The 25,042-nt window shown below is 35.5% G+C and overlaps 1 protein-coding gene across 3 annotated transcripts in view; it reads left to right on the plus strand.

Moving 5' to 3' along the window:
• The window catches only part of LOC143245212 (uncharacterized), a 136,759-nt gene that overhangs the window by 19,212 nt on the left and 92,505 nt on the right, over positions 1 to 25,042 (plus strand). For 2 of the 3 annotated variants that reach the window (XM_076491303.1, XM_076491305.1), the window contains exon 1: positions 14,483 to 14,976. In XM_076491303.1, the coding sequence (XP_076347418.1) occupies positions 14,889 to 14,976 (88 nt within the window). In that variant the 5' untranslated portion in view covers positions 14,483 to 14,888. Of the gene's footprint in view, positions 1 to 14,482; positions 14,977 to 25,042 lie in introns of those variants that run through there. The other variant, XM_076491304.1, reaches the window with a different exon arrangement.

Consider the following 25,042-nt stretch of genomic DNA (forward strand, 5'->3'; position numbering starts at 1 on the left):
ACCTTTAAAATAATCTACTAGCGCTATAGCAGTCTCTGAAAATCGGAGATGTGCCGCCACAAGGACATCACAAGGACAAAGTGATCTTATTAATGGAAGGATATTTTTATAATAAAAGTGTTAAATAGTAGAAAGCCACAGTGAAAAACAAAACAAAAACGATCCCTCAGGTTTCCTCATAAAGGCGGAAAAGCTCTCACAGTTAATGTGTTTATGACAGCAGTGCGCTCCAAAATACCACATCACAAGTCAGTTCGGAGCAAATTGTGTTCTTATTAATCAAAATTAAGACTACAGTTGTTAAAGAGACCTTTTTGACCTAGTTTGTCCTTACGATCACAGGATTAATATTAATGAAGGCACTTATTAGCAACGTGTTACTAGCTTCTAATAATGATGAAGATTAGCAGCGGGTTTCACTAGAAAGATAACTGAAGAGACTTGAATCACATTAGTCCTTTTTGTTCAACCACGTAAATTTCAATTACCGATACAACACCGTAGTTTGCAATGATATTATCAGCAGTAACTGTTAACACAACATCAGAACATTATACAGTTGTTTCTGTAATTAGCTTTCATGTTAGCATTGGATCTTATGATAGGCTAATTTACGTCTTCGATTATATAAAAAATATGAAGTAGACTTGGGGTTCTTTTTATTGTTTAAGTATTTTTGTTTAAATCCATAAAAAAATTCCTCACCATGCGATTCTCTATCGACTGGTCACAACATTTATTTTTAGTTACTGTGATAATAACCAGTGGAAACAATAACTAACTGTTTGTTAAAACGCACTTTTGTGGTCATTGGAAGGAGCGTTATAAGAGTGAGAATCGAGTCACTTGAAAGTACCCCCAAGAATTAGCCGTAGACAATGTTGACTAACTGCCTAGTTTCCAGTTTGTCTATACATTTAAACTCGAATGTCTCTTTCTCTGTGGGTCTCTTTTTTATGGTTGGTTACATCTTTAAAGATACAAACACCAAATTCGGAGAAGAGATACAACTTTGTGTGGGAAGTAACATGGACTATGTGGCCTCCGCCTCAGAGGCCGTTTCGCAACTGAAAATTAAAGCCAAAGTAACCATTATAGCAATTTTTAGCAAACAGGACGACCAATTGGTCTTAAACAGAAAAGACCAGAAAGTTTGGTCTTATGTGGTCAAGAGAGCTGGTATTCACATTTTTTCTTTATGTGAGATCTTCTCCTAATTATAATCAACTGTGTGTTAAAACGATTGGAGAATTCATTTGCTTCTCTTTTCATTGCCTCTTTGCTCTCTTCCTCTTTCCTTCTTCTACACATACATACTTATTGTATAATCCAGGGTAACTAAAAACACTGGTATTTTTTCTCGAACATGCACGCACACTCTCTCAACTAAATAGATTTGCTTCAATCATATCTTTTGCTTTGCTTGCGTGTACTCGTAAGAATAAGCTATGCGACGACTTTACAAAAACGTTTGGTATTGGAAGCTTTCACTTTAAGTTATCTTGTAATAAGAAAATAATAAATCAATTAGTTATTAAATGTAACGATAATAAAGTTAGAATAAGCTGCAAACTACACTTGACCAAACACCAGAACGCAAGAGATCAAAAGGTAGAAAATTTTGTTTTGGAAACTTGAAATGGTATGCAAAGCTCTTGCAAGAAGCAGGAGATATGAACTCCATTGTGCCTTAATTAAAACAGCTTTAATATTTTTTTTATTTTTGTCGTACATTGTTTTGTTTATTGATGTTAATCAGAACATTTCGTTAGGTAGACAAATCAGGTTTATTTTATTTTTTGCAAAATTTCACTATTAATACGGTCTATTTATTCAAAAATATCAGGATATTTAAAGCCATTTTAATCCTAGCAATGCCGGGTAGTCTAAAAGATTTATAAAATTAAGAACAGTTATACGCAGTTAGATGTTAGGCCTAGCATGCCCAGGTGGTTAAGGCACTCGACTCGTAATCCGAGTGTTGCGAGTTCGAATCTCCATCATACCAAACAAGCTCGCCCTTTCAGCCGTGTGGCATTATAGTGTGACGGTCAATCCTACTATTCCTTGGAAAAAAGTAGCCTAAGAATTGGCGGTGGGTGGTGATAGCTACCTTGCCTCTAGTCTTATACTACTAAATTAGGGACTACTAGAGCAGATAGCCCTCGAGTAGTTTTGCGCGAAATTCAAAACAAACCAAGTTAGATGTTGTGCGACTTTGTGAGAAATTCTAAAACTAATTTCCCATACGTATCTCAGATTAACCTGAAGATGACCTAAGAAGGTCGAAACGTTGTTCTCTGCTTTATCAGTAAAAGTGTTAATACCCATACCAGCCGTCCTGAGATACATTTTTACTATCTAGTATAAGATTGTGTGTAAAAGTACATACTGGTATTATACATTATACAGTTAAATATTATATGCATAAGCGTAAATTTTGTTATGGTCTATCAGAGCCTGGTGGTTAGGGCATTAGAGTCGCAATCTGCGGGTCGTAGGTTCAAATCCCTATCACCGACCATGCTTGTCCATTCAACTGTGGGGACGTTATAATAAGACGATCACATGGTAAAACAGTAACCCAAGTAAGTGGCGTTAATTGGCTGCCTTACCATTATTTAGTCCATTACTACTATATTTGGGAAAACCTTTACAGATAGCTGCGTATAGCTAACTTTGGGAAGAAATATGTGCAACTAGCTTGGGAAATAACCTTCTATAGATGGTCCAAGAAAACGTGCACATATGAAATAGAAAAGATACTGCTGTGATATATGAGTTTCTTAGGTAAAATAATGTATGCTATTTAGGTATTAGAACAACTGGATACCCACACTGGAGACATTAGTTGTTAGATGTAGAGCTAGAGAATTACACTTGATGACGAGAAACCCACTTGAAATAAAAATGTATCTTCTTAACCTGAAGATGACCTTGGAAGGTCGAAACGTTGTTCTCTCCTTATCAATAAAATTGTTAAAACCCATAACAGCCGTTCTGAGATACACTTGAGGTATTCTTCACTGATGTCATAGGGTTCATACCACACGCGTTGTGCAGGAGGTGACGTCACAGGTGTTGTGAAGAAGATGATACCACAGAGACTCTTTCTACTCGTCATTTCCTTTCTAAAGAGGAGATTGTTGATCCAGCAATGTATTCTATCTATCATTCGTATCTCCAATAATTTTCTTTCAGACTCACAGTTGCCAACAAGCCATCTAATTCATTTGAAGAAGAAAGAGTTGACGTTAACTAAATTGAAACTTGGTACGTCAAAGTAAATATTACCGTGATAACTTGTAGTTTTTAGAGCTCAATTTACCTGGAGGTGACATCTACTTTCTATAATTACAGGAGAGGACTTTCTTAGATTTCTCTGGCAGGAATTACACACAGAATATCATTAACAGGGACAAAACAAATTTGCAAACTAAACTTAGTAAGACATAAATATATGTCAATAACCAAACCGACTTGACGTATCTCAGTTTACAGCTGTATATTTAGAGAAGCTAATTAGTTTTCGTCTTCTAAATTTATGCGAGTAGAATTCGGAATCGATGCTAACAGGCATAAGCTTCTGATGAAATGCCTTGAAACAAATAGCATTCTGAATGCCTAGTTTTTTGTGTGTGTGTGTGTTTATATAGTGGAAGACTGCAGTACGAGACGTCTGGACTTGCTTTCTACAAGTTATGGCCCAAATTAAAAGTCGATAATTCGATGACAAGACTTAAAGCGGTTAAGAAGACGTCGTGTTTAGCATCACGCGATACTCCTCGTACGTCATCCACTTGGGACAAGAATAAGGTTAGCGTGGTGTTGATGTGGAAATCAGACCACGCCCTCACCCAACATGTTTCACGCATAAAATGTTGATCGCTTTCTCTCCTTATTTCTCTCACGATAACAAGCAACGGAGAAAGCAGTGCCATCATTAACATACGTGAAGGTTTGTACGTTTCGATTTTAATAGACGGAGAAATCACTCACGTTATCAACAAAATGTGAAAGTTTTTACGTTTCGGTTTTAACAGACGGAGAAATCACTCCTGTTATCAACAAAATATGAAGGTTTTTACGATTCGATTTTAACAGAGGGAGAAATCACTCCCGTTATCAACAAATGTGAAGGTTTTTACGTATCGGTTTTAACAGACGGAGAAATCATTCCTGTTATCAACAAAATATTAAGGTTTTTACGATTCGATTTTAACAGAGGGAGAAATCACTCCTGTTATCAACAAATATGAAGGTTTTTACGTGTCGGTTATAACAGACGAAGAAATCACTCCTGTTATCAACAAAATATGAAGGTTTTTACGACTTGATTTTAACTGAGGGAGAAATCACTCCCGTTATCAACAAATATGAAGGTTTTTTACGTGTCGGTTATAACAGACGAAGAAATAACTCCTGTTATCAACAAAATATGAAGGTTTTTACGATTCGATTTTAACAGAGGGAGAAATCACTCCTGTTATCAACAAATGTGAAGGTTTTTACGTATCGGTTTTAACAGACGGAGAAATCATTCCTGTTATCAACAAAATATTAAGGTTTTTACGATTCGATTTTGACAGAGGGAGAAATCACTCCTGTTATCAACAAATATGAAGGTTTTTACGTGTCGGTTTTAACAGACGGAGAAATCATTCCTGTTATCAACAAAATATTAAGGTTTTTACGATTCGATTTTAACAGAGGGAGAAATCACTCCTGTTATCAACAAATATGAAGGTTTTTACGTGTCGGTTTTAATAGACGGAGAAATCACTCCTGTTATCAACAAATAATGAAGGTTTTACTTTTCGGTTTTAACAGACGGAGAATTCACTCCTGTTATCAACAGAATATGAAGGCTTTTACGATTCGATTTTAACCGATGAAGGAATCACTCCCGTTATGAATAAATACAAATTTTTGTATATTTCGGTTTTAACTTACGTTATAGAAAGCACTTCGTCATTAGTACTTATGTATATTTTTACAGAACTGTTTAAGTATGATAATGTAAAATACAATGTAATGAAATTTATAGGACAAACAAGTGCTGGTTCTATTTTATATATCTATAGATTAAAATGTAGGCGTTTGGAATTAGGCTTTCCATCGTGAAGGCTTAACGGCAGGAACGTAGGCTTGCGGCACCTGAGAATGAGATGGACATAACACAGCTGAATAGGCGGTTAACAATAACAGTCAATTCCAAACAAAGATTTAAGTGTGAGCCCAGTTGATTAAGTATCTACCCTAATTTCTTTTTTAAATATATCAGACAATGGATATTCTTATATGACTCCAGTGATATTACTTGAAGTTATAGGATTGTCATTTGTATACATAACTATATGTTCAGTTTTCGATCTGCCTGGCCTACATCTGTTATATCGTTTTACTTTGGTTTTGATTTATTCATTGATTTATTATAAAAATTATTCATGAATTATAAACATCTTATTTAAACCTCTAAAATAAACGGTTTTCGCGAAGAGCTATCCCCCCCTCCCAGATATTGTTTGTTTTCTTGTTAGTCACAAAAATATATAGTGGGCTATTTGTGATCTACCCACTGAAGGTATCGAAATCTAATTTTATCGTTGTAAGCCTTCAGACTTCTACTGCGGAGCCGTTTCCTCTTCCGTATATTTTTATATACGTGTGTATTAATGAAGATTACACAACAGTTACCCCGTCGCGCCAAACATGCTCCACCCTTTCAGCCGTGGGGGCGTTATAATGTGACGGTCAATACCACTATTCCTTGGTAAAAGAGTAGCCCAAGAGTTGGCGGTGGGTGGTGATGACTAGCTGCCTTCCCTCTAGTCTTACACTACTAAGTTAGGGACGGCTAGCACAGATAACCCTCGAGTAGCTTTGTGCGAAATTCAAAAACAAACAAACACAACAGTTATGTCATTTCTAAAATCTGACGAAAAGAGAAGGTAAAAACTGTATTTCTTTAACTTTGCTGATGTTTCAAGATAGTTTTTTTTGTAGTGTACGTGAGTTTACTGTTATAGTTTTAATTCTTTTAAAAATTTATAAAATTAAATGTATTTCCAAACTCCAAAGTAAATTCACTGTGTTTTAACATTTTAGTTTTTCTCTTGCGTTATTTCTAGGTTTAATTTTAATATACGTATAGATTTCATATGCAAACGAAAGAGGCTGAAATTCTCGTTTGTTTGTTTCATTTATTTTTTTACTCGAACGTTTTTCAAGAGAAAGACATCGAAACTGTACTTAAGAGTAATAGGCGTGGAAGCAATACGAAATGGAAACCATAAATTTCTTGAAAATGTAGTTACAGTTATTCATTATTCACCAAACGCCTATGCAACAGAAGTTCTATTTTCAAAACTTGAGAATCGACATCTTGCTTCCTAAATGTATTATTTACTCTCTGTTGGAAATGTAATGTATAATGTACTTTATTCAGTGCCATACGTGGGTGGTGATAGCAATGGTAAAATCTAATGGCATCCTTATAAAAATTTAAAAATTACTGAAATTGGGATTAGGTTTTATGTCTTCCTCACTACATATTAGGTTTTCTGTCCATCGCTACTTTACTGTATTTGAAGGGCAAAATTACAGTAAAAATACGGTATAGAATTAGTAACAACTGAAAAATATCAAAGTCGTCAGAATTTCAGATTTATTTTTGGGTTAATAATTATTACACTCTAAGAAATACTTTAAAGCCTAATTCAAAGGAAGAATAAGTTTAGTCCTTTAAAAATTCTTGGGCCTAACTTAAGAAATAGTGAGTTCAGTTCTTTAAGAATTCTTAGCCTTAACTCAAGGAACTGTGAGTACAGTTCGTTAGAAGTTCAGGTTAACTGTTATAAATAACATATATTAAGAAAATAATGCTTTGGAAGGAATTAGTAAAAAGTACGATTAATTCACGATTAAATATTAAAATAACAATAATGTTTACAATAGACAGATCCTGATTTTAATAATTAAAACGTTTTGATCCATAACATCACCAAGTAAATATTAAAATAACAATAATGTTTACAATAGACAGATCCTGATTTTAATAATTAAAACGTTTTGATCCATAACATCACCAAGTAAATATTAAAATAACAATAATGTTTACAATAGACAGATCCTGATTTTAATAATTAAAACGTTTCAATCCATAACATCACCACGTAAATATTAAAATAACAATAATGTTTACAATAGACAGATCCTGATTTTAATAATTAAAACGTTTTGATCCATAACATCACCATGTAAATATTAAAATAACAATAATGTTTACAATAGACAGATCCTGATTTTAATAATTAAAACGTTTTGATCCATAACATCACTAAGTAAATATTAAAATAACAATAATGTTTACAATAGACAGATCCTGATTTTAATAATTAAAACGTTTCGATCCATAACATCACCACGTAAATATTAAAATAACAATAATGTTTACAATAGACAGATCCTGATTTTAATAATTAAAACGTTTTGATCCATAACATCACCACGTAAATATGAAAATAACAATAATGTTTACAATAGACAGATCCTGATTTTAATAATTAAAACGTTTTGATCCATAACATCACCACGTAAATATGAAAATAACAATAATGTTTACAATAGACAGATCCTGATTTTAATAATTAAAACGTTTCGATCCATAACATCACCATGTAAATATTAAAATAACAATAATGTTTACAATAGACAGATCCTGATTTTAATAATTAAAACGTTTTGATCCATAACATCACCACGTAACAGTTACATTTTGAATGTATTTCTTACCAAATGATGCCTCGATACTATGGGCCAATACTCTCTAATTATCAAAATTAGAACTTGCCGATAGAAGTTACTGTATTTTTGAATTAATAATTGAGTTCTCCACAAAACATTAAAACCATGATTTGTCTCTTGAATTCACAATCTTAGAAATATCTTACTTTTTATTCTATGTAAATCTTTCGACATGTGTTTACAAATACGACAAAGTTTGCCCCACCTGAGGCAACCAACCACATACTACGTATGTTTTGGAGTATGTACTTAATTGGTCATTATCAGGAAGGTTAGGAAGATATCTCTGAAAGATCTATGTATGATGTTAATCATAATGCATTGGAAAGCCATCATAGATTATGGCAAAAATTAAAAATAATGAGACTTCCTTTGGACCTACCTATCCTTCTGTAATTGCCAAAATTGGCGGCATTTTTAGTTTATGTGATTAGATCTGAAAATTTTTTATACCTCCGTGCATATTTAGGCTTAGCATTACATTTAAACGTTTGAGATGAATATGAATTATAACTACAAATCATGATGAGATTTTTGTTTACAATTTGAAACAATTGCTTCAAGAAAAGGGTGTAACAAATGACGAGTCATACTAAACCCAATAAAAACAAGCAACGGCATCCTTAAAAAAATCACGGAAACATATTAAAACTATTAAGAAAATCAAACGTAAGTTAGGAAACACATAAATAAAAATAAATAACACTAAATTTCTCGGTATCACTTTGACATCCGTCTAACATATTCAGAAGGCCCGGCATGGCCAGGTGGGTTAAGACTTTCGACTCGTAATTCGAGGGTCGCAAGTTCGAATCCCCGTCGTACCAAACATGTTTGCTCTTTCAGCCATGGGGGCGTTTTAAGGTGACGGCCAATTCCACTATTCGTTGATAAAAGAGTAGCCCAAGAGTCGGTGGTGGGTGGTGATGACTAGCTGTCTTCCCTCTAGTCTTACACTGGTAAATTAGGGACGGCTAGCGCAGATAGCCCTCGAGTAGCTTTGCGCGAAATTCAAAACAAACAAGCATATTCAGAATATACACGCCTCGAGTACTAAACGTATGAACTAATTTAGGTTCATTGCAGATATGCACACAAGCTGCACATTCACAATATCCCTAAATTATGCAAAACGTTTGTACGCTGTCTTATATAATATGGTTGTCAGATAACCTACAACGTGTCAGAAGTTAATCTTAAAAACTACAAGTAAAAGAAAAAGAAATAATATTATCCCAAAGGCTTCTAAACATGCCCCTGTAAACTGTATACATTAAATCAGCAACATGATCAATCTAAAAATAAATTGACTGAATTAGCTTTCAAATATTAAAAAAAAACAAAACATAAAAAGATATAAATTGACTGCTGCACTATACGAACTTACGAGTTCCCTGCTGCTACAGCCGTAAGTCTATGGATTTGCAACGCTAAAATCAGGGGTTCTATTCTCCTCGGTGGACTAAGCAGATAGCACGATATAGCTTTGCTGTAAGAAAACACGCACAGGAACATACAAACGCCCCTACCAAACACACAGCCCCGGCATGGGTAGGTGGTTTGGGTGCTCGATCCGTAATTTGAGGGTCGTGAGTTTGAATCTCCGTGATATCAAACATGCTCCTTCTTTCAGCTGAGGGAGCGTTGTAATGTGACGATCAATCCCACTATTTGTTGGTAAAAAAGTAGTCCAAGAGTTGGTGATGGGTGGTGTTGACTAACTGCCTTTCGTCTAGTCTTACGCTACTAAATTAGCGTAAACAGCTAGCGTAGATAGCACCAAACATACTTAGTCACACAACTTGTTCTGAGAACAAGAAAACAAAGTGTAAGCTATATAGTGTTAAAACTATATCAAGTGTTATTTTATATGCACGGTCAGTTTTTCATTTTGGTTTTGTTTTTTTAGTTCTATATAGAAATCACTAAAAAGTTTTGTAAACAACTTCTAATGAGGCTTCTTAAAATTGTGAAACCCTCGCACAGAATTATTCTTGTAAACCGGATTTTAGAATTTTCTCAAAATGTCAGTGACACACCCGGTTAACTTTCCTAAGCCTTTTTGTAACTGATATAGACGAGGTTTAACTCCGGGTTAAACAGAAAGGTTAAACTGAGCCTTCTTTTGTTGATCACCAAACTACAAATTACAGGATGGAGCTTCATAGATGATTCAACCAGCATTACATTGGTTGCGCAAACTTTTCATCAACTCAACGTTTTCTTCTTGATGTACGAGGCATCTCTTCACATACCGTGTTATTTGAGGTCAATATCCTGATGTAAATATCTTCCAACTCTGATTACTTCTCTTCTTTTTACTGAAATATAAGATCAAACAGAACGTTTACTGTTTAATTTATAGACACGTGAAGTCTGTTTTTGGTGGAAAAGTTCTCAGTTAATCAGACTTCATTGTGTTCACGCATCTCATCAGTACCCTGATAGGAATAACTCATATTTACGCAGATGTTTAGATCGTTTCTACTGGTTATTAGTTTGTCGTGTAGAAGGTATCAGACTCGTTAAGTTCTGTGTCATTTGCCTCACAAATTGAAATAAGACACTTATTTATCCGTTTGTTTAAACGGCGCCACCTTTTGAAAATCCAGTTGATGAGATTCATGTCTTCAGAATATTTTGTTGTTAAAAACCAAAACAAGAAATATATAGAGGTATAAGAACTGGCCACCTCCCACTAGAAGATCAATTTACACTGTGTACTCATCAGTCATAGCTGCTTATCAGAGTCATCTGTGTGAAAGAGAAGTCTCTAGAACATAACGAAACATCAACACTATTGGCATGCATTGAGTCGAATTGAATCATTTAAACATGACTGTGCCTCTTGTGTTTATACATGAATCTGCTCAGCTCATACTTCAATATATACTAGAAAATATTTTAAAAATTCGAATCAACTTACTTCACGGATGTTTTTATTGAAACCAAGTATTTTAAGAGACTTTCGAGACTAAATTATATCGTTCTTCATCTTTACTTAAACAATGTTATGAACTATTCAGTATTTACGTACCTCATATAGAATGACCTGTCTATCTGTTGTTTTGTCCATCTAGGATGCTTAGCTTTATTACAGCGTTTGCAGTGCCTAGAATTAGCGATAGTACCAACAGAGTAAACAGTTAGGACACTACACCCTATTTTCCAACACTGACCAAGTGTGCAAACGTGGCTTGATTACCACGATAATGTCTTTATCTGGCTGGTATTATGCAAATTGTTATCCTGTTTGTCGACCGTCCTAAAAATACATAAAAGAATGCATCTTACTACAGGAGAAGGAAGGTGTTTTTATAACAATGACAAATAATTGTTTTTTTGTTCTAAATTAATTCATTTGGTTGTAGGATATAACTTTTTTTTTTACTGGTACCTTTATACATTGCTTTCAAAACCCGTTCAACAAATTGCTATTAATCTAACCTTTTAAAGTTTGAGTTTCTACTAGCAAACCTAAGGAAGTATTGGAATAATATATTTACCAAAAGTGAATGACATTTGAATAGTTTGATATAGAGCAGAACGTCACCTGGGTAGTAGCGGATTTTGAGGGTCTGGAATAGATTAAAAATGCTATTTTTTCAGACGTATGATTTAAAATCAATGATAGGGATATTAAAAAGAATACAACAAAAACATTATCACCTCAGCGATTTCTATCATAGATATTAGCTTTTTGGATGAATTAATTTCAAACGACATGTAACTCACAGACCTGCACCACCTATTGATGGCTAACTTGTAACTGTCCACGAAAATCTAAGAGGCCAGAAATAATATTTTACTTCGTACAACCATCTCCACGTGTTTGAGAATTATTATAAGTTGTGAACTGAAGGATCGTGTCTACAGACGAATGTGCAGATGACAAGAATCTGTGAAGTAGTGGTCTTACAGTGTGCTTTCTTGTGTATGGCATGCTCCTCAGGTTACTAGATTCGAACGTCATCTAGTGCTAGGTTCATTGGAATTAAACTGCTATACATCGTCTCTGAGGCAAATTACGCTAACCACATATAGTTACATTAATAGTGTAAATTTAGTTAGTTAGTTATCACCATTAGATTCCATCAAGGAACATAGGGCCGCAATCGCTTGCAGATTCTTCAACAGGTATTTAAGTGAGTAGGTTGTTAGCCCGCTGCACCAAGCCGTCCCTAATTTATTAATGTAAGACTATAGGGAAGGCAGCTAATCATCACCACCCACCGCCAACTCTTGGGCTACTCTTTTATCAACGAATAGTGGGATTGACCATCACTTTATAACGCCCCCACGGCTGGAAATACGAGCATGTTTGGTGCGACGGGGATTCAAACCCTTGACCCTCGGATTACGAGTCGAGTGCCTTAACCAGCTGGCCCTCCCGGGCCATTTTGTGTAGTAGTCTATTTCAAACAAAATAGTCTCTATCTTTCCACTTGCTTATACATGTACAATGTTACTTCATAAGTAAGGAAATAAGGCATGGCTGATTTAATGAAGACTTGATAAACAGATGTCCTCAAAGACCCGCTATCTTTAACAATAAATGTTTAGATAAATATGCCTTATTTGTCCACGCACGAGACTCAGCTATTTAGTGAACAAATTGCTTCAATAGCGGGGAATAGCATAACACCAGATGCTTAATTTCTAACAAGTTAAGCAAGCTCAAAGTAGATCAATAGATTTACAATCGGAGCTGTAACACTAACTTCATATTCCGAGTGGAATACTAGTTATAATTGTACGGATATTGTGGATAAATACGCAAAGCAGTTAATTGGTTAAAACTGACTTGCAGACTTTTCATAATTAAATTATAAATATACAATAGTTGTGTGAAGGAACTAATATACAATAGTTGTGTGATAGAATAATTACTTTGGTTTGGGTTAGAATTTTGCGCAAAGCTACTCGAGGGCTATCTGATCTAGCCGTCCCTAATTTACCAGTGTAAGACTAGAGGGAAGACAGCTAGTCATCACCACCCACCGCCGACTCTTGGGCTACTATTTTATCAACGAATAGTGGGATTGACCATATCTTTGTACCGCCCCCACGGCTGGAAATACGAGCATGTTTGGTGCGACGGGGATTCAAACCCTTGACCCTCGGATTACGAGTCGAGTGCCTTAACCAGCTGGCCCTCCCGGGCCATTTTGTGTAGTAGTCTATTTCAAACAACAATTTTGAATGAATAATTATGTAAATGTTGGTAAATTGTAAATATTTTTTGTTCATCTTCAAGACGTGATGAAATGATTTCAAGAAAAGTCTTTACTTCTCTTTCAGATAATGTAAGTTAATCATATGTTACTTTATATAATGTTATGAATATTTTACAAGCAAATCGTAACACGTAAGTATATTTGTTGATTGACATAAAAAACTGTAAAACTTCTGTTTAAGCCCAGAAAATGTTACACATAGTGGTACTTGCTGTTAATTGTGAGGGTTGTTTACTAGACCATTTCTGTTGCAGGCACTTCTTCAGTCATGCATACTTTGATGAGTCATGTGAACATACGCAGCCACAGTCTTAACACATGTGATGTCCATAATATACTTTCTAATGTCTGCACTTTTGTACTGGTGATAGACAGTCGATCAATAACATACTTTCTAATGTCTGCACTTTTGTACTGGTGATAGACAGTCGATCAATCATGAATTAAATTTATTTTAACTTTATTAGAAATAGAATACGCTAAAATATTATGTAATCATTTTCAATGTCCTTGTACTTTGCAATTCTGCTCTCTCGAATAAAGTCGCTTTATTTTATAGGTATAAGTTTTGTTTGTATGTTATGAAAAAAACTATTATTGTACTATTTTGGTTTCGATCCCGTATTCACACACAAATATATTTACTCCTTTAGTCTGCTAGCTGTGTTAGGTATGTTTTGTTGCTGAAACAGTCACTACCAGTTGCAGTTATACATTTCAATATCACTTGCACACCGTCTCTTATGCAATAAAAATATACACTGTTTTCAAGTACAGCCCTAAGCAGTCTCAAATACGTTATTAATTACTGAATTTAGTTAAAATTGATATTTTTGCAGCGTTTGTTTATCTTTTTTGATGTTTTATCTTGTTAGGATTAGAACTTTTCTTATTTTGAATGTACCCAAGAAATGTATAACATATTTTTTTTTTTATCAGCAACCAATTATTTTATTTTACAAAAGAAACCTGATTGATTTGTACTAGGTTTTTTTCAAAGAAACCTAATTCGTCTATTTCAAATATTCTCGCTCCCAGTTGAAGATTCGATTAAGAAGTAATGTCTCTTAGAAAGATTAAGGGTTAGCTATTATTAAAACAATAGTGTTTCTTTTCCATTTAGTAGTTTCTTTTTCTCAATTGTTCTCTCTCTTTGATTCACACAGTTTTATCGTGTTTCAGTAATACAACTTCAGTGCAACTACTTAGGTTTAACAGCTCGTTTAATTTGCCTCCATGCACGTTCGGGAGGTTTACGGCTTTGTGATGATTCGCAGAAGTGATGCCTGTATAGATGTTTTACCTGCAGAGCAGTTGAGTTCCGCAAAGAAGTCGGAAACGAACAAGTGAGGGCGCCACGTAGCAGCTCTCCTCAATGCCAAGCTGAAAGGGAATCCTGCATATTTACCGCACGCACTCATTAACAATTGGAGCCTAGGGTGTTTCATGACGTGAGCACAAGAGGGCTTCTATTCTGAGGTATATAAGTCTTTTCGTAGCTGACAAGCACACAGCGAGTACTAGACCCCCAGCTGTCTGGTGAGAAGTGTCTTCAAGATAACAATCTTTCAGAAGCATGTGTGTGAGGCTAAGGAACAGAGGGTTTCGGGGCATGTCTAGATATGTTATCCTTTCTTCTGCTGACGAACATCTGAATAACTCTGGTCCTTCTGATAGGAAATCCTTGAATTAAACTAAAATTTTTCGTTCCTTTCAGGTGTCGAAAATAAAGCAAAACAAATTTTGTCGAGAATATTTTTTCGGCTTTTATAAGTTTCTAACATTTCTATGAACAAGTGAAAGAGCATCCGTTACCTATCTTGACGTGGTACGTTTCTTTATAAGATGAAATTGACCACATCAGCTGACAGGAAAACCTCTTCTGGACTTCTTCGGACTTTCTATGTCTTTTCTTTCTCATTACAGCTTTCAGGTAAGATCCTTTTTCGTTTCCTTTCACCTCTGTTATATTTCTAACAGTTTGTTTTTAATTACTCAGAGAAAGTCTGTAATTAAGAAATATATTAATGGTTACCTCAAAACGTAACATTTAATTGTATGCAAGGTCCTTTGTGTTCTCCGAAATGTCTGTTGTGTATAACGACAAATAAAATAAACTATATCACGATATATTGGTATCGATAAAAGTGTTATTGCCCTACATATAATTGTTATTTAAATTATTGTTTTTGGTTTGTTCTTTTCTTATACTCCGAGTAGAGCCTCAATCACAAACAGATCGGGGAAAATCTCACAATTATATACTTGTGGCTGAAAGAAGTTTTTCGATGACCATAGATGATTTTCGAGTTTCCTTTAATATTATGGCCTAAAATGAAGTCGTTTTTTGGTGTTTTAATATAAGTTTCAGATACATTTTGACGATTTCGCTTCTTTTTAACTAGATAGTTTATTAAATATAACAAAAGCCGCCAGTACCAAAGCTCTATGTAAATCTCGACGAGTTTGGTTTGTTTTGAATTTCGTGCAAAGCTACACGAGGGCTATCTGCGCTAGTCGTCCATAATTTAGCAGTGTAAGACTAGAGGGAAGGCAGCTAGTCATCACCATTCACCTTGAACTCTTGGGCTACTCTTTCACCAACGAATAGTGGGAATGACCGTAACTTTATAACGCCCCCACGGCTTAAAGGGCGAGCATGTTTGGCGCGACGGGGTTGCGACCCCGCGACCCTCAGATTACGAGTCGCACGCCTTAACATGCTTGGCCAATTATAAAAAGAGAAATTACCTTGACAAAATAATTTTACTGCGTTAAACGCTTTTAAAATATGTCTTATGTGAGCTAGATTAATTAATAAACCGTGTAAGAACTCATTTTGAGCCGTGTCGTGGCACAATAAACAAGATAAACGATAATTAACAGATAAAGGTAAAACATTTATGAGTCACATTTCACTTGTTTATCTTTTATGCAACCTCTACTAAACAGCAAGGTCATCGTTAAAGAAAGTTAAACCATATTATGACTCCTTTATAATAAAACATAATCAATTTTGAACTCTTATGGGAACTGAGCTAATGAAAGGACCATTGAACATATTTAGAAAATCTATATTCATGCCACATGAATAGACATGATTAGCAATACTATCTGTATTAATACTCGATGTATGGACGTATTTATGAAGTCTTCATTAAACCATTAATATGGCTATTTAGCCAATGTAAAGTGTCGTCCTATCGTAATTGTCAATACCAGACATCTTACTTGTTTCATATAACTAGGCATTTTTTAATGTACTGCTTTCGTGAATCATAGTGTGTTGTATTTTTTATTCACGATTTGTCAAGATGTAACTTTTTACCTATGTTCCAAAGTCTACAAATGTGTGACGTGATCAGCTGAGTTACTGTTATAGTGAGAATGTTTCCATGTTTAAATGTCACATGAAAACATACAAATGTAGCCCACGAGAGAAAAAAAAAACACACTATAAAAATCAGCATACGGAAAAAAACGCGATGAACGTTTCGTTTAAACGACCCCTACATAATATTTATTAATCTTTTTAAATCACTTGTTATAAACCACGAAAAAATAACATTTGTTTATTTTGTGTGAAGTTCAATTTCATTTTTTGCAACCGATAAACGTTCTTACAAGATGGCGTTATTAATGAACAATAGAAAATGATTTATCCCATTGAAAACAGGTCCCGGTATGGCCAGGTGGTTAAGGTACTCAACTAGTAATCCAAGTGTCTCGAGTTCGAATCCCCTTCACAACAAACATGCTCGTCCTTTCAGCCTTGGGGGCGTTATAAGTTACGGTCAATTCCATTATTCCTTTGTAAAACAGTAGCCCAAGAGTCGGCGGTAGATGGTGATGACTCGCTGCCTTCCCTCTAGTCTTACACTGCTAAATTAGGGACGGCTAAAGCAGATAGTCTTCGTGTAGCTTTGCACGAAATTCAAAACAAAACGAAAACAAAGAACCAGTTCAAAAATAAATATCAGTTATTCTTTGACAGCTCTCGCGTAGCTTTGCGAGAATATCTTAAGAAGTCCACCAAATTCTTTAAGAGTGATTTTAAATGTGTTTGTGTTTTAAATATTCATTGTTTAACGTTGTATTTTGGTTGATAAAAAAGAAGGGATATTGTTGAGTAGCACGTATCAAAGAAGTGCTTGTAATATTTCAATGCCATTTCTTCGATATCTTTCATCGAATATTTTTTCGTGCCTGTCTCTCGTCTCATGTTACGCATATCAGAAATGCTAACTTGGCCAAAATCTCATTTTTGAGTTATGTTACTTGTCTTTATTATTAATCGTATATTTAGGCCTTTCGTTGAAAATGTTGTGTTCCCTTTTCTATTAATATATTTCCACATACATACACATTTAAAACTTTATTAAACATAGAAGTAATAAATGATCGTGTTTTATTCGCCTATCCTGATTTAAAAGGAGATTACAAGAAATTTCAGACTGTGAAATGTTCAGTTCTGGTGACGAGTTCCATCAAGAGTGGAACATACGTTCCTTTTAAAAGCGGCCCGGCATGGCCAGGTGGTTAAGGCACTCGACGCGTAATCAGAGAGTCTTGGGTTCGAATCCCTGTCACACCAAACATGCTCGCCCTTTGTATCACCGTTGCTTGGATTCTGATTAATTATTGTACTTTATAAATTATCTTCTCTGACTGACTGACTGATATAAATCTGAATTGTTTCAGCATTATGTATCTTTGTCTCGGATACAGTAATCAAAATATTATGTTCTGTCATACTGATTTACCTAACTGAGGAATATTTAATATTATATTACTATTTAAAAATTCTCTAATCAGTTATATTGACTAACATAAAGTTGTTCAAGCATTATCTAATCTGTCGTATTGCTAATAACTCTGGTTTATTTCATATTATGTTCAGTTTGACTCGTTATAAAGTAGTCTAAACGTTATCTTCTGTAGCACATTTGCGAAGGATTGTTGATGTGTGCTGAGATAATTACCAGTTAATAGATATAAACGTACTTCTTAAGAGTCGGAAGACATTTACTCTACGTATTTCTCACATTTTAAATGCTCCTGTAGTTTGTACTTTGTTGGTTAAGACGTTCGACTTGTAATCTGAGAGTCGTGGGTTCGAATTCCCGTCGCACCAAACATGCTCGCCCTTTCAGCCGTGGGAGTGTTATAACGTGACGGTCAATCCCACTATTCGTTGGTAAAAGAGAATCCCAAGAGTTGGCGGTGGGTGGTGATGACTAGTTGCCTTCCATCTAGTTTTACACTGCTAAATTAGGGACGGCTAGAGCAGATAGCCCTCGTGCAGTTATGCGCGAAATTCAAATCAATGCTTTTAATATCGTGTTTTCATTAGCGTTTTAGATCATTGAAATTAATATTTTAAACTTGGCTTAATAATTGTTTAGAATATTCTGGTAAAGCTACTACGGGGTATAGAGAAAAATAAAACAACCAGCAACATCCATCGCTAATTTTTCTCTGGTCGCATCGTGGGATTTGACGGTCACTCTAATAGCGCACTCACAGCCCAAAGATACGGATTCCACTTTTGAGGCAACAGTACAAAACCGTGAAAACTCGGATTCTCATTCCGAGCACACTAACAACCGGCCACACCCATCTGACTTGAAAAAAGCTGTTGTGCTACAAAGGTTGTTATGTCGATTAGTGAGACTACTTTGGTGTTGAACGTGATTTCAACTAGAAACGACCAGGACAACGTTAAGCTGATCATTACAATGTCAGATTTCTGTTTCCACAGCAACTATGTCACGTTGTCTGTTACAACACGTCGGATAAAAAAAACAACAACAAAAACTGCAACATTCTTTCAAGGATTACAGTGATGACTTATTCTCACAAACACTACAGTGGCAACCTAATATCACAGACACTGCTGTAATATCATGTTCTTCCAGACACCACGGTAGTTTATCGTTTCCTCAGACACTGTGGTAGTTACAGACACCAGAGAAATATTTTCTTCTCTCAGACAAAACAGTAATCCATTATTCTTGTAGACTCTAAAGAAGTGCCTTTTTTTTCAGACACTACAATAGTACCTTGTTCTTCTAGACGTTACACAATCACCTTTTTCTCACAGACACTACAGTAATACCTTGTTCTTGCAGACAGTACGGTAGTACGTTTTTCTGTCAGACACTACACTAGTTAGTACCTTATTCTCGCAGATACTACAGTAGTGTCTTTTTCTCCTAGACACTACTGTAGTATTGTGTTGTATGAGACATGCAGTGGTACTTTTTTCTCTTACGCGCAGCAGTAATAATTTGTTGTCGTAAACACTACAGAGGTATCTTGCTGGCATATAAACTACAGAAGTGCACTGTTTTCTGCTGGTATAAACTAAATAAAGAAGTTACCACAGTGTTTTCGTGGTACTCTTTATATTATACAAACTTTGTGTCACCATTGCTTGGATTCTGATTGATAGCACTACTTATATTATACAAACTTTGTGTCACCATTGCTTGGATTCTGATTGATTATTGTACTTTATAAATTATCTTCTCTGACTGACTGATATAAATCTTAATTGTTTCAGCATTATGTATCTTTGTCTCGAATACAGTCATCAAAATATTATGTTCTGTCATACTGATTTACCTAACTGAGGAATATTTAATATTATATTATATTATATTATATTATATTATATTATATTATATTATATTATATTATATTATATTATATTATATTATATTATATTATATTATATTATATTAATAATTTATTACTATTTAAAAATTCTCTAATCAGTTATATTGACTAACATGAAGTTGTTCAAGCATTATCTAATCTGTCGTATTGCTAATAATTGGCTTATTTCACATTATGTTCAGTTTGACTCCTGATAAGTTAGTCTAAACGTTATCTTCTGTAGCACATTTGCGAAGGATTGTTGATGTGTGCTGAGATAATTACCAGTTAATAGATATAAACGTACTTCTTAAGAGTCGGAAGACATTTACTCTACGTATTTCGCAAATTTTAAATGCTCCTGTAGTTTGTACGTTATTGGTTAAGACGTACGTACGACTTGTAATCTGAGAGTCGTGGGTTCGAATTTCCGTCGCACCAAACATGCTCGCCTTTTCAGCCGTGAAGGTGTTATAACGTGACGGTCAATCCCACTATTCGTTGGTAAAAGAGTAGCCCAAGAGTTGGCGGTGGGTGGTGATGACAAGCTGCCTTCCCTCTTGTCTTACACTACTAAATTAGGGACGGCTAGCGCATATAGCCCTCGAGTAGCTTGCGCGAAATTCAAAACAAACAAACAAACAAAGACTTTGTTCGTTACTTTGTAGTCGTTTGTATTTATGGAAAATCAGTTTTTCAATTTCATTATTTATACATGTTAACACCATGCGTAAGGCTTAACAAAACCTATGATTTCTTAATTGTATTCCTTTTACGCAGACTTCAAAACGTGTAATTAAATAAAAATCATAGAACGGATTGAAATATTATTCCATTGTGAGCTTAGCAGCAGTAGACGAATCATCTTCTTGAGATCGATTTTATACAGAGAGACAAAAAAGACAAACCTTGTAAAGTTTATGATGTAATATTCAGTAGAAATCCTGATAATAGAACAGGCACTTACGATAAACGCAATAGAGCTTCTTTAGTGCCCTGGAGGCTCAGCAGCACGTTCGAGGCCTTGTAGTGCTTAAAATGCAACGTCAGTCACTGCAGACATATTGCATTGTGCAATTCAAGGCTCAGTATAAAACAACTAAGTTTATATGCTCATAAGTCTAATAAGTTTCCTTATGTTGCAGTATTCAGAAGTATGACACATACCAAGTTAGATTGCTTAATTTGCAATACATATTTAACGTTTGATGAGTATAATTGTATTAAGGTAGACAGAACTGGACCTGGAATTAATAAAATCTAATCTACAATTCATTGTGAATAATTGGTTTAGAGAAACCAGCTATACACTGGATAACAAAATTAGAATTACAATCCGAGCTGTATATATTAAGAAAATCCCGTGTACTGCAATATTTTGATCGAATATTCAGTTACTGTATTGTGTACACAGTATTCTCGTTTTCTAAAATATGCTTTTATTCGTTAAATTTTTTTGTTTTTATCTTACTCGCTTCACAGAACTGTTTCACTTTCGACAAGTGTGACTACTCGCTTCACAGAACTGTTTCACTTTCGACAAGTGTGACTACTCGCTTCACAGAACTGTTTCACTTTCGACAAGTGTGACTACTCGCTTCACAGAACTGTTTCACTTTCGACAAGTGTGACTACTCGCTTCACAGAACTGTTTCACTTTCGACAAGTGTGACTACTCGCTTCACAGAACTGTTTCACTTTCGACAAGTGTGACTACTCGCTTCACAGAACTGTTTCACTTTCGACAAGTGTGACTACTCGCTTCACAGAACTGTTTCACTTTCGACAAGTGTGACTACTCGCTTCACAGAACTGTTTCACTTTCGACAAGTGTGACTACTCGCTTCACAGAACTGTTTCACTTTCGACAAGTGTGACTACTCGCTTCACAGAACTGTTTCACTTTCGACAAGTGTGACTACTCGCTTCACAGAACTGTTTCACTTTCGACAAGTGTGACTACTCGCTTCACAGAACTGTTTCACTTTCGACAAGTGTGACTACTCGCTTCACAGAACTGTTTCACTTTCGACAAGTGTGACTACTCGCTTCACAGAACTGTTTCACTTTCGACAAGTGTGACTACTCGCTTCACAGAACTGTTTCACTTTCGACAAGTGTGACTACTCGCTTCACAGAACTGTTTCACTTTCGACAAGTGTGACTACTCGCTTCACAGAACTGTTTCACTTTCGACAAGTGTGACTACTCGCTTCACAGAACTGTTTCACTTTCGACAAGTGTGACTACTCGCTTCACAGAACTGTTTCACTTTCGACAAGTGTGACTACTCGCTTCACAGAACTGTTTCACTTTCGACAAGTGTGACTACTCGCTTCACAGAACTGTTTCACTTTCGACAAGTGTGACTACTCGCTTCACAGAACTGTTTCACTTTCGACAAGTGTGACTACTCGCTTCACAGAACTGTTTCACTTTCGACAAGTGTGACTACTCGCTTCACAGAACTGTTTCACTTTCGACAAGTGTGACTACACTGTGAATCTGGACAGTCATAGCTCGTTTGATCTTGCACATAAACGTGCTATCTATACTTGGGACATGAATTCACTGTGAAAATTATGGCGAGATTCGGTTATCTGCTTGAACCATGAGAATAGTCTATGATTAGTGATAGGCGTCACTTCAATATTTGGGAGGGTCACGTGCAGAAAGCCTTTCGAATAACTTTACTGGAAAATTCTGTAACAAGTTTTTGGCCATGAACCGATCGTGGCCACGTGGTAGCATGTCGGATTATAAATCTGTGGGTTTTTCATTTACAATCCTATACTGACAAAAAGGAAAGAAAAGAAACCACGATCTTCACTCAGGGTGCTGTAGATGAGTTATAAGTGTGACGGTGAAATACTATTCTTCGGTCAGACAAGCATAGTTCAACAGTTCTTCGTGAGTGCTGTAAATTAACAGTTTCCTCTTCAATCTCATAGCTCAAAAGTAGGTACGGTTACTATAAATAGCGAGCCCGGCATGGCCAGGTGAGTTAAGGCGTTCGACTCGTACGCTGAGGGTCACGGGTTCGAATCCCTGTAGCACCAAACATGCTCGCCCTTTCAGCCGTGGGGGTGTACAATGTAACGATCAATCCCACTATTCGTCAGTAAAAGAGTAGTCCAAGAGCTGGCGGTTGGTGGTGATGACTAGCTGCCTTCCCTCTAGTCATACACTGCCAAATTAAGGACGGCTAGCGCAGATAGCCCTCGTGTAGCTTTGCGCGAAATTACAAAACAAACAAAAACAAACAATACTATAAATAGCACTTTAATAGTTCTGTGCGAATATCCAAAAACAAACCAAACTCTTAGACATCTAGTGATTAAAAAATAAATTGTTTTAGAGTTCATTCGATATTTCAACGTTTAAGAGCCAATCTGGTTATCACTTCAAATGCTTTCTACTGCTTCCTATTTTCCTTTCCTCTTATTTTTTTTCTTCTTCGTTCAAGCTCTTTGTTTCTCGACAAATCAACTTGAGAGTTGGTAGAAATATAAATGTCGATAACCAAAAAATGTATATTTTGTGATTCTTTGCAGCCATGTGTAAGGCAAACAAGATGAAAATTAGCACAAATATAGTATATTATGCATCCAACTCAATGGTGTAAAACGTTGGATCTGTCTATTTTGGGTCATTTTACATATCAAAAGAGCACAAAAAGCATAGTTTTAGGGATTTCGGTCCATTTCTTGGCTACATTTCGATCACTTTACAGGGGATTTAGTACGAATGTATTCTTCAGAGATCTAACAAAAAAAGATTTAGAAAGATTTTCTTTTGTTTACTTTTTCAGCGAGGAATGAAGAGTTTGGGGTTTTCGTGAACTGTTCATGGGTATCTCAAACAACTTGTAATGGTTTTGGTACAAAGATACCTTCGTACAGATCCAAAGCAATGATATAGATTTAGTTTTCGATTTTCCTGGTGTTAGAACTGGCTATAATGGGTTAGCCTGATTGAGACATCTTGTATTCACCAGAGTCCCTTTAATTTAGTATTTTGTTTCGAATTATTTCTGAAAAAAAAAATGAACGTGTGGATGTGACGACACACAGTGTTCCTATTCGCTGAATAACAAGCGTAAATTTTTAAATTTAAACTCTTGAAGCATGTCTGTCATTTCATAAGCTATTTTGTTTTTCAATTTCGCGCAAAGTTACACGAAGGCTATCTGCACTAGTCGTTCCTAATTTAGCAGTGTAAGACTAGAGGGAAGGCAACTAGTCATCACCACCCACCGCCAACTGCCGGGCTACTCTTTTACCAACGAATAGTGGGATTGACCGTAACATATAACGCTCCCACGGCTGAAAGAGTGAGCATGTTTGGTACGACGGGGTTTCGAACCCGCGTCCCTCAGATTACAAGTCGAATACCCTAACCCCCGGGCCGTTTATTTGTTTGTTTTTTAAGCGCAAAGGAATATGATGATCTGCCAGTGCCAGATGAACCGCAAGAATCAAACTGCGAATTTTAACGCTATAAGTCTTCGATCTTACTACGGAGACACCAGAATGGGATCAGATATATGAATCAGAGAGTACAGAAACATCGGATGTATTCATAACAAATTAAAATTTCTTAACAATACTGTTTTAAATATGCAGAACTATTAGGTCCCTTCTGGCTCAGCAGTATTTTTTCTGAATTATAAAGTTGAAATCCGAGGTTTGATTCTCGTTTTAGGCACAGCACACATAGCACATTGTGCAGTTGTGTGGTTAACAAAAAGAACAAACAAAGGCATATTTATTCTTGTTGCCTTCAACTAAAAACTTCAATTTGTTTTGAAATAATCGCACCAATTATTTACCAAATTTGGTAAATAATAATAACTTAGGTTTGTTTTTAACGAAATTTGGAGATGTAAAGATGCCCTGAAACACATGGATTATTTATATTAACTTCGAATACGAAATGTTCTATTCAGTCGTTGCATTTTAGTTTGGCCACATGAAAGAACATATAATGATTAAATTGCTACCACAATTCAATCCTAAAGAGTGTAACATCATCATTAGTATTCCCAGGTGGCGCGGTAAATTGTTCTTAAATTACGGGTTCTGGCACCACAACTTAAGCAATACATGTGATCTGTGGGAAGTAATATTCCAGGCTATTCTTCATTCATTTTTCTTTATCTAATCCAAGCCTTTAGAGATTTCAATTTCGCAGAAAAAGCAAAAAAAAAAAAAAAAGAAGAAAAAAAAGCCAGTGAAAAAAATTATATTATTACATTTCACTTCTCTTTCTTTCTGCTCATCACGAGACAGTAGCTAAATAATATAGATAAAAAATAAAAATATATCTCTCCCGCAGGC

Source organism: Tachypleus tridentatus, chromosome 2, assembly GCF_004210375.1.
Source record: "Tachypleus tridentatus isolate NWPU-2018 chromosome 2, ASM421037v1, whole genome shotgun sequence".
Taxonomy (NCBI): domain Eukaryota; kingdom Metazoa; phylum Arthropoda; class Merostomata; order Xiphosura; family Limulidae; genus Tachypleus; species Tachypleus tridentatus.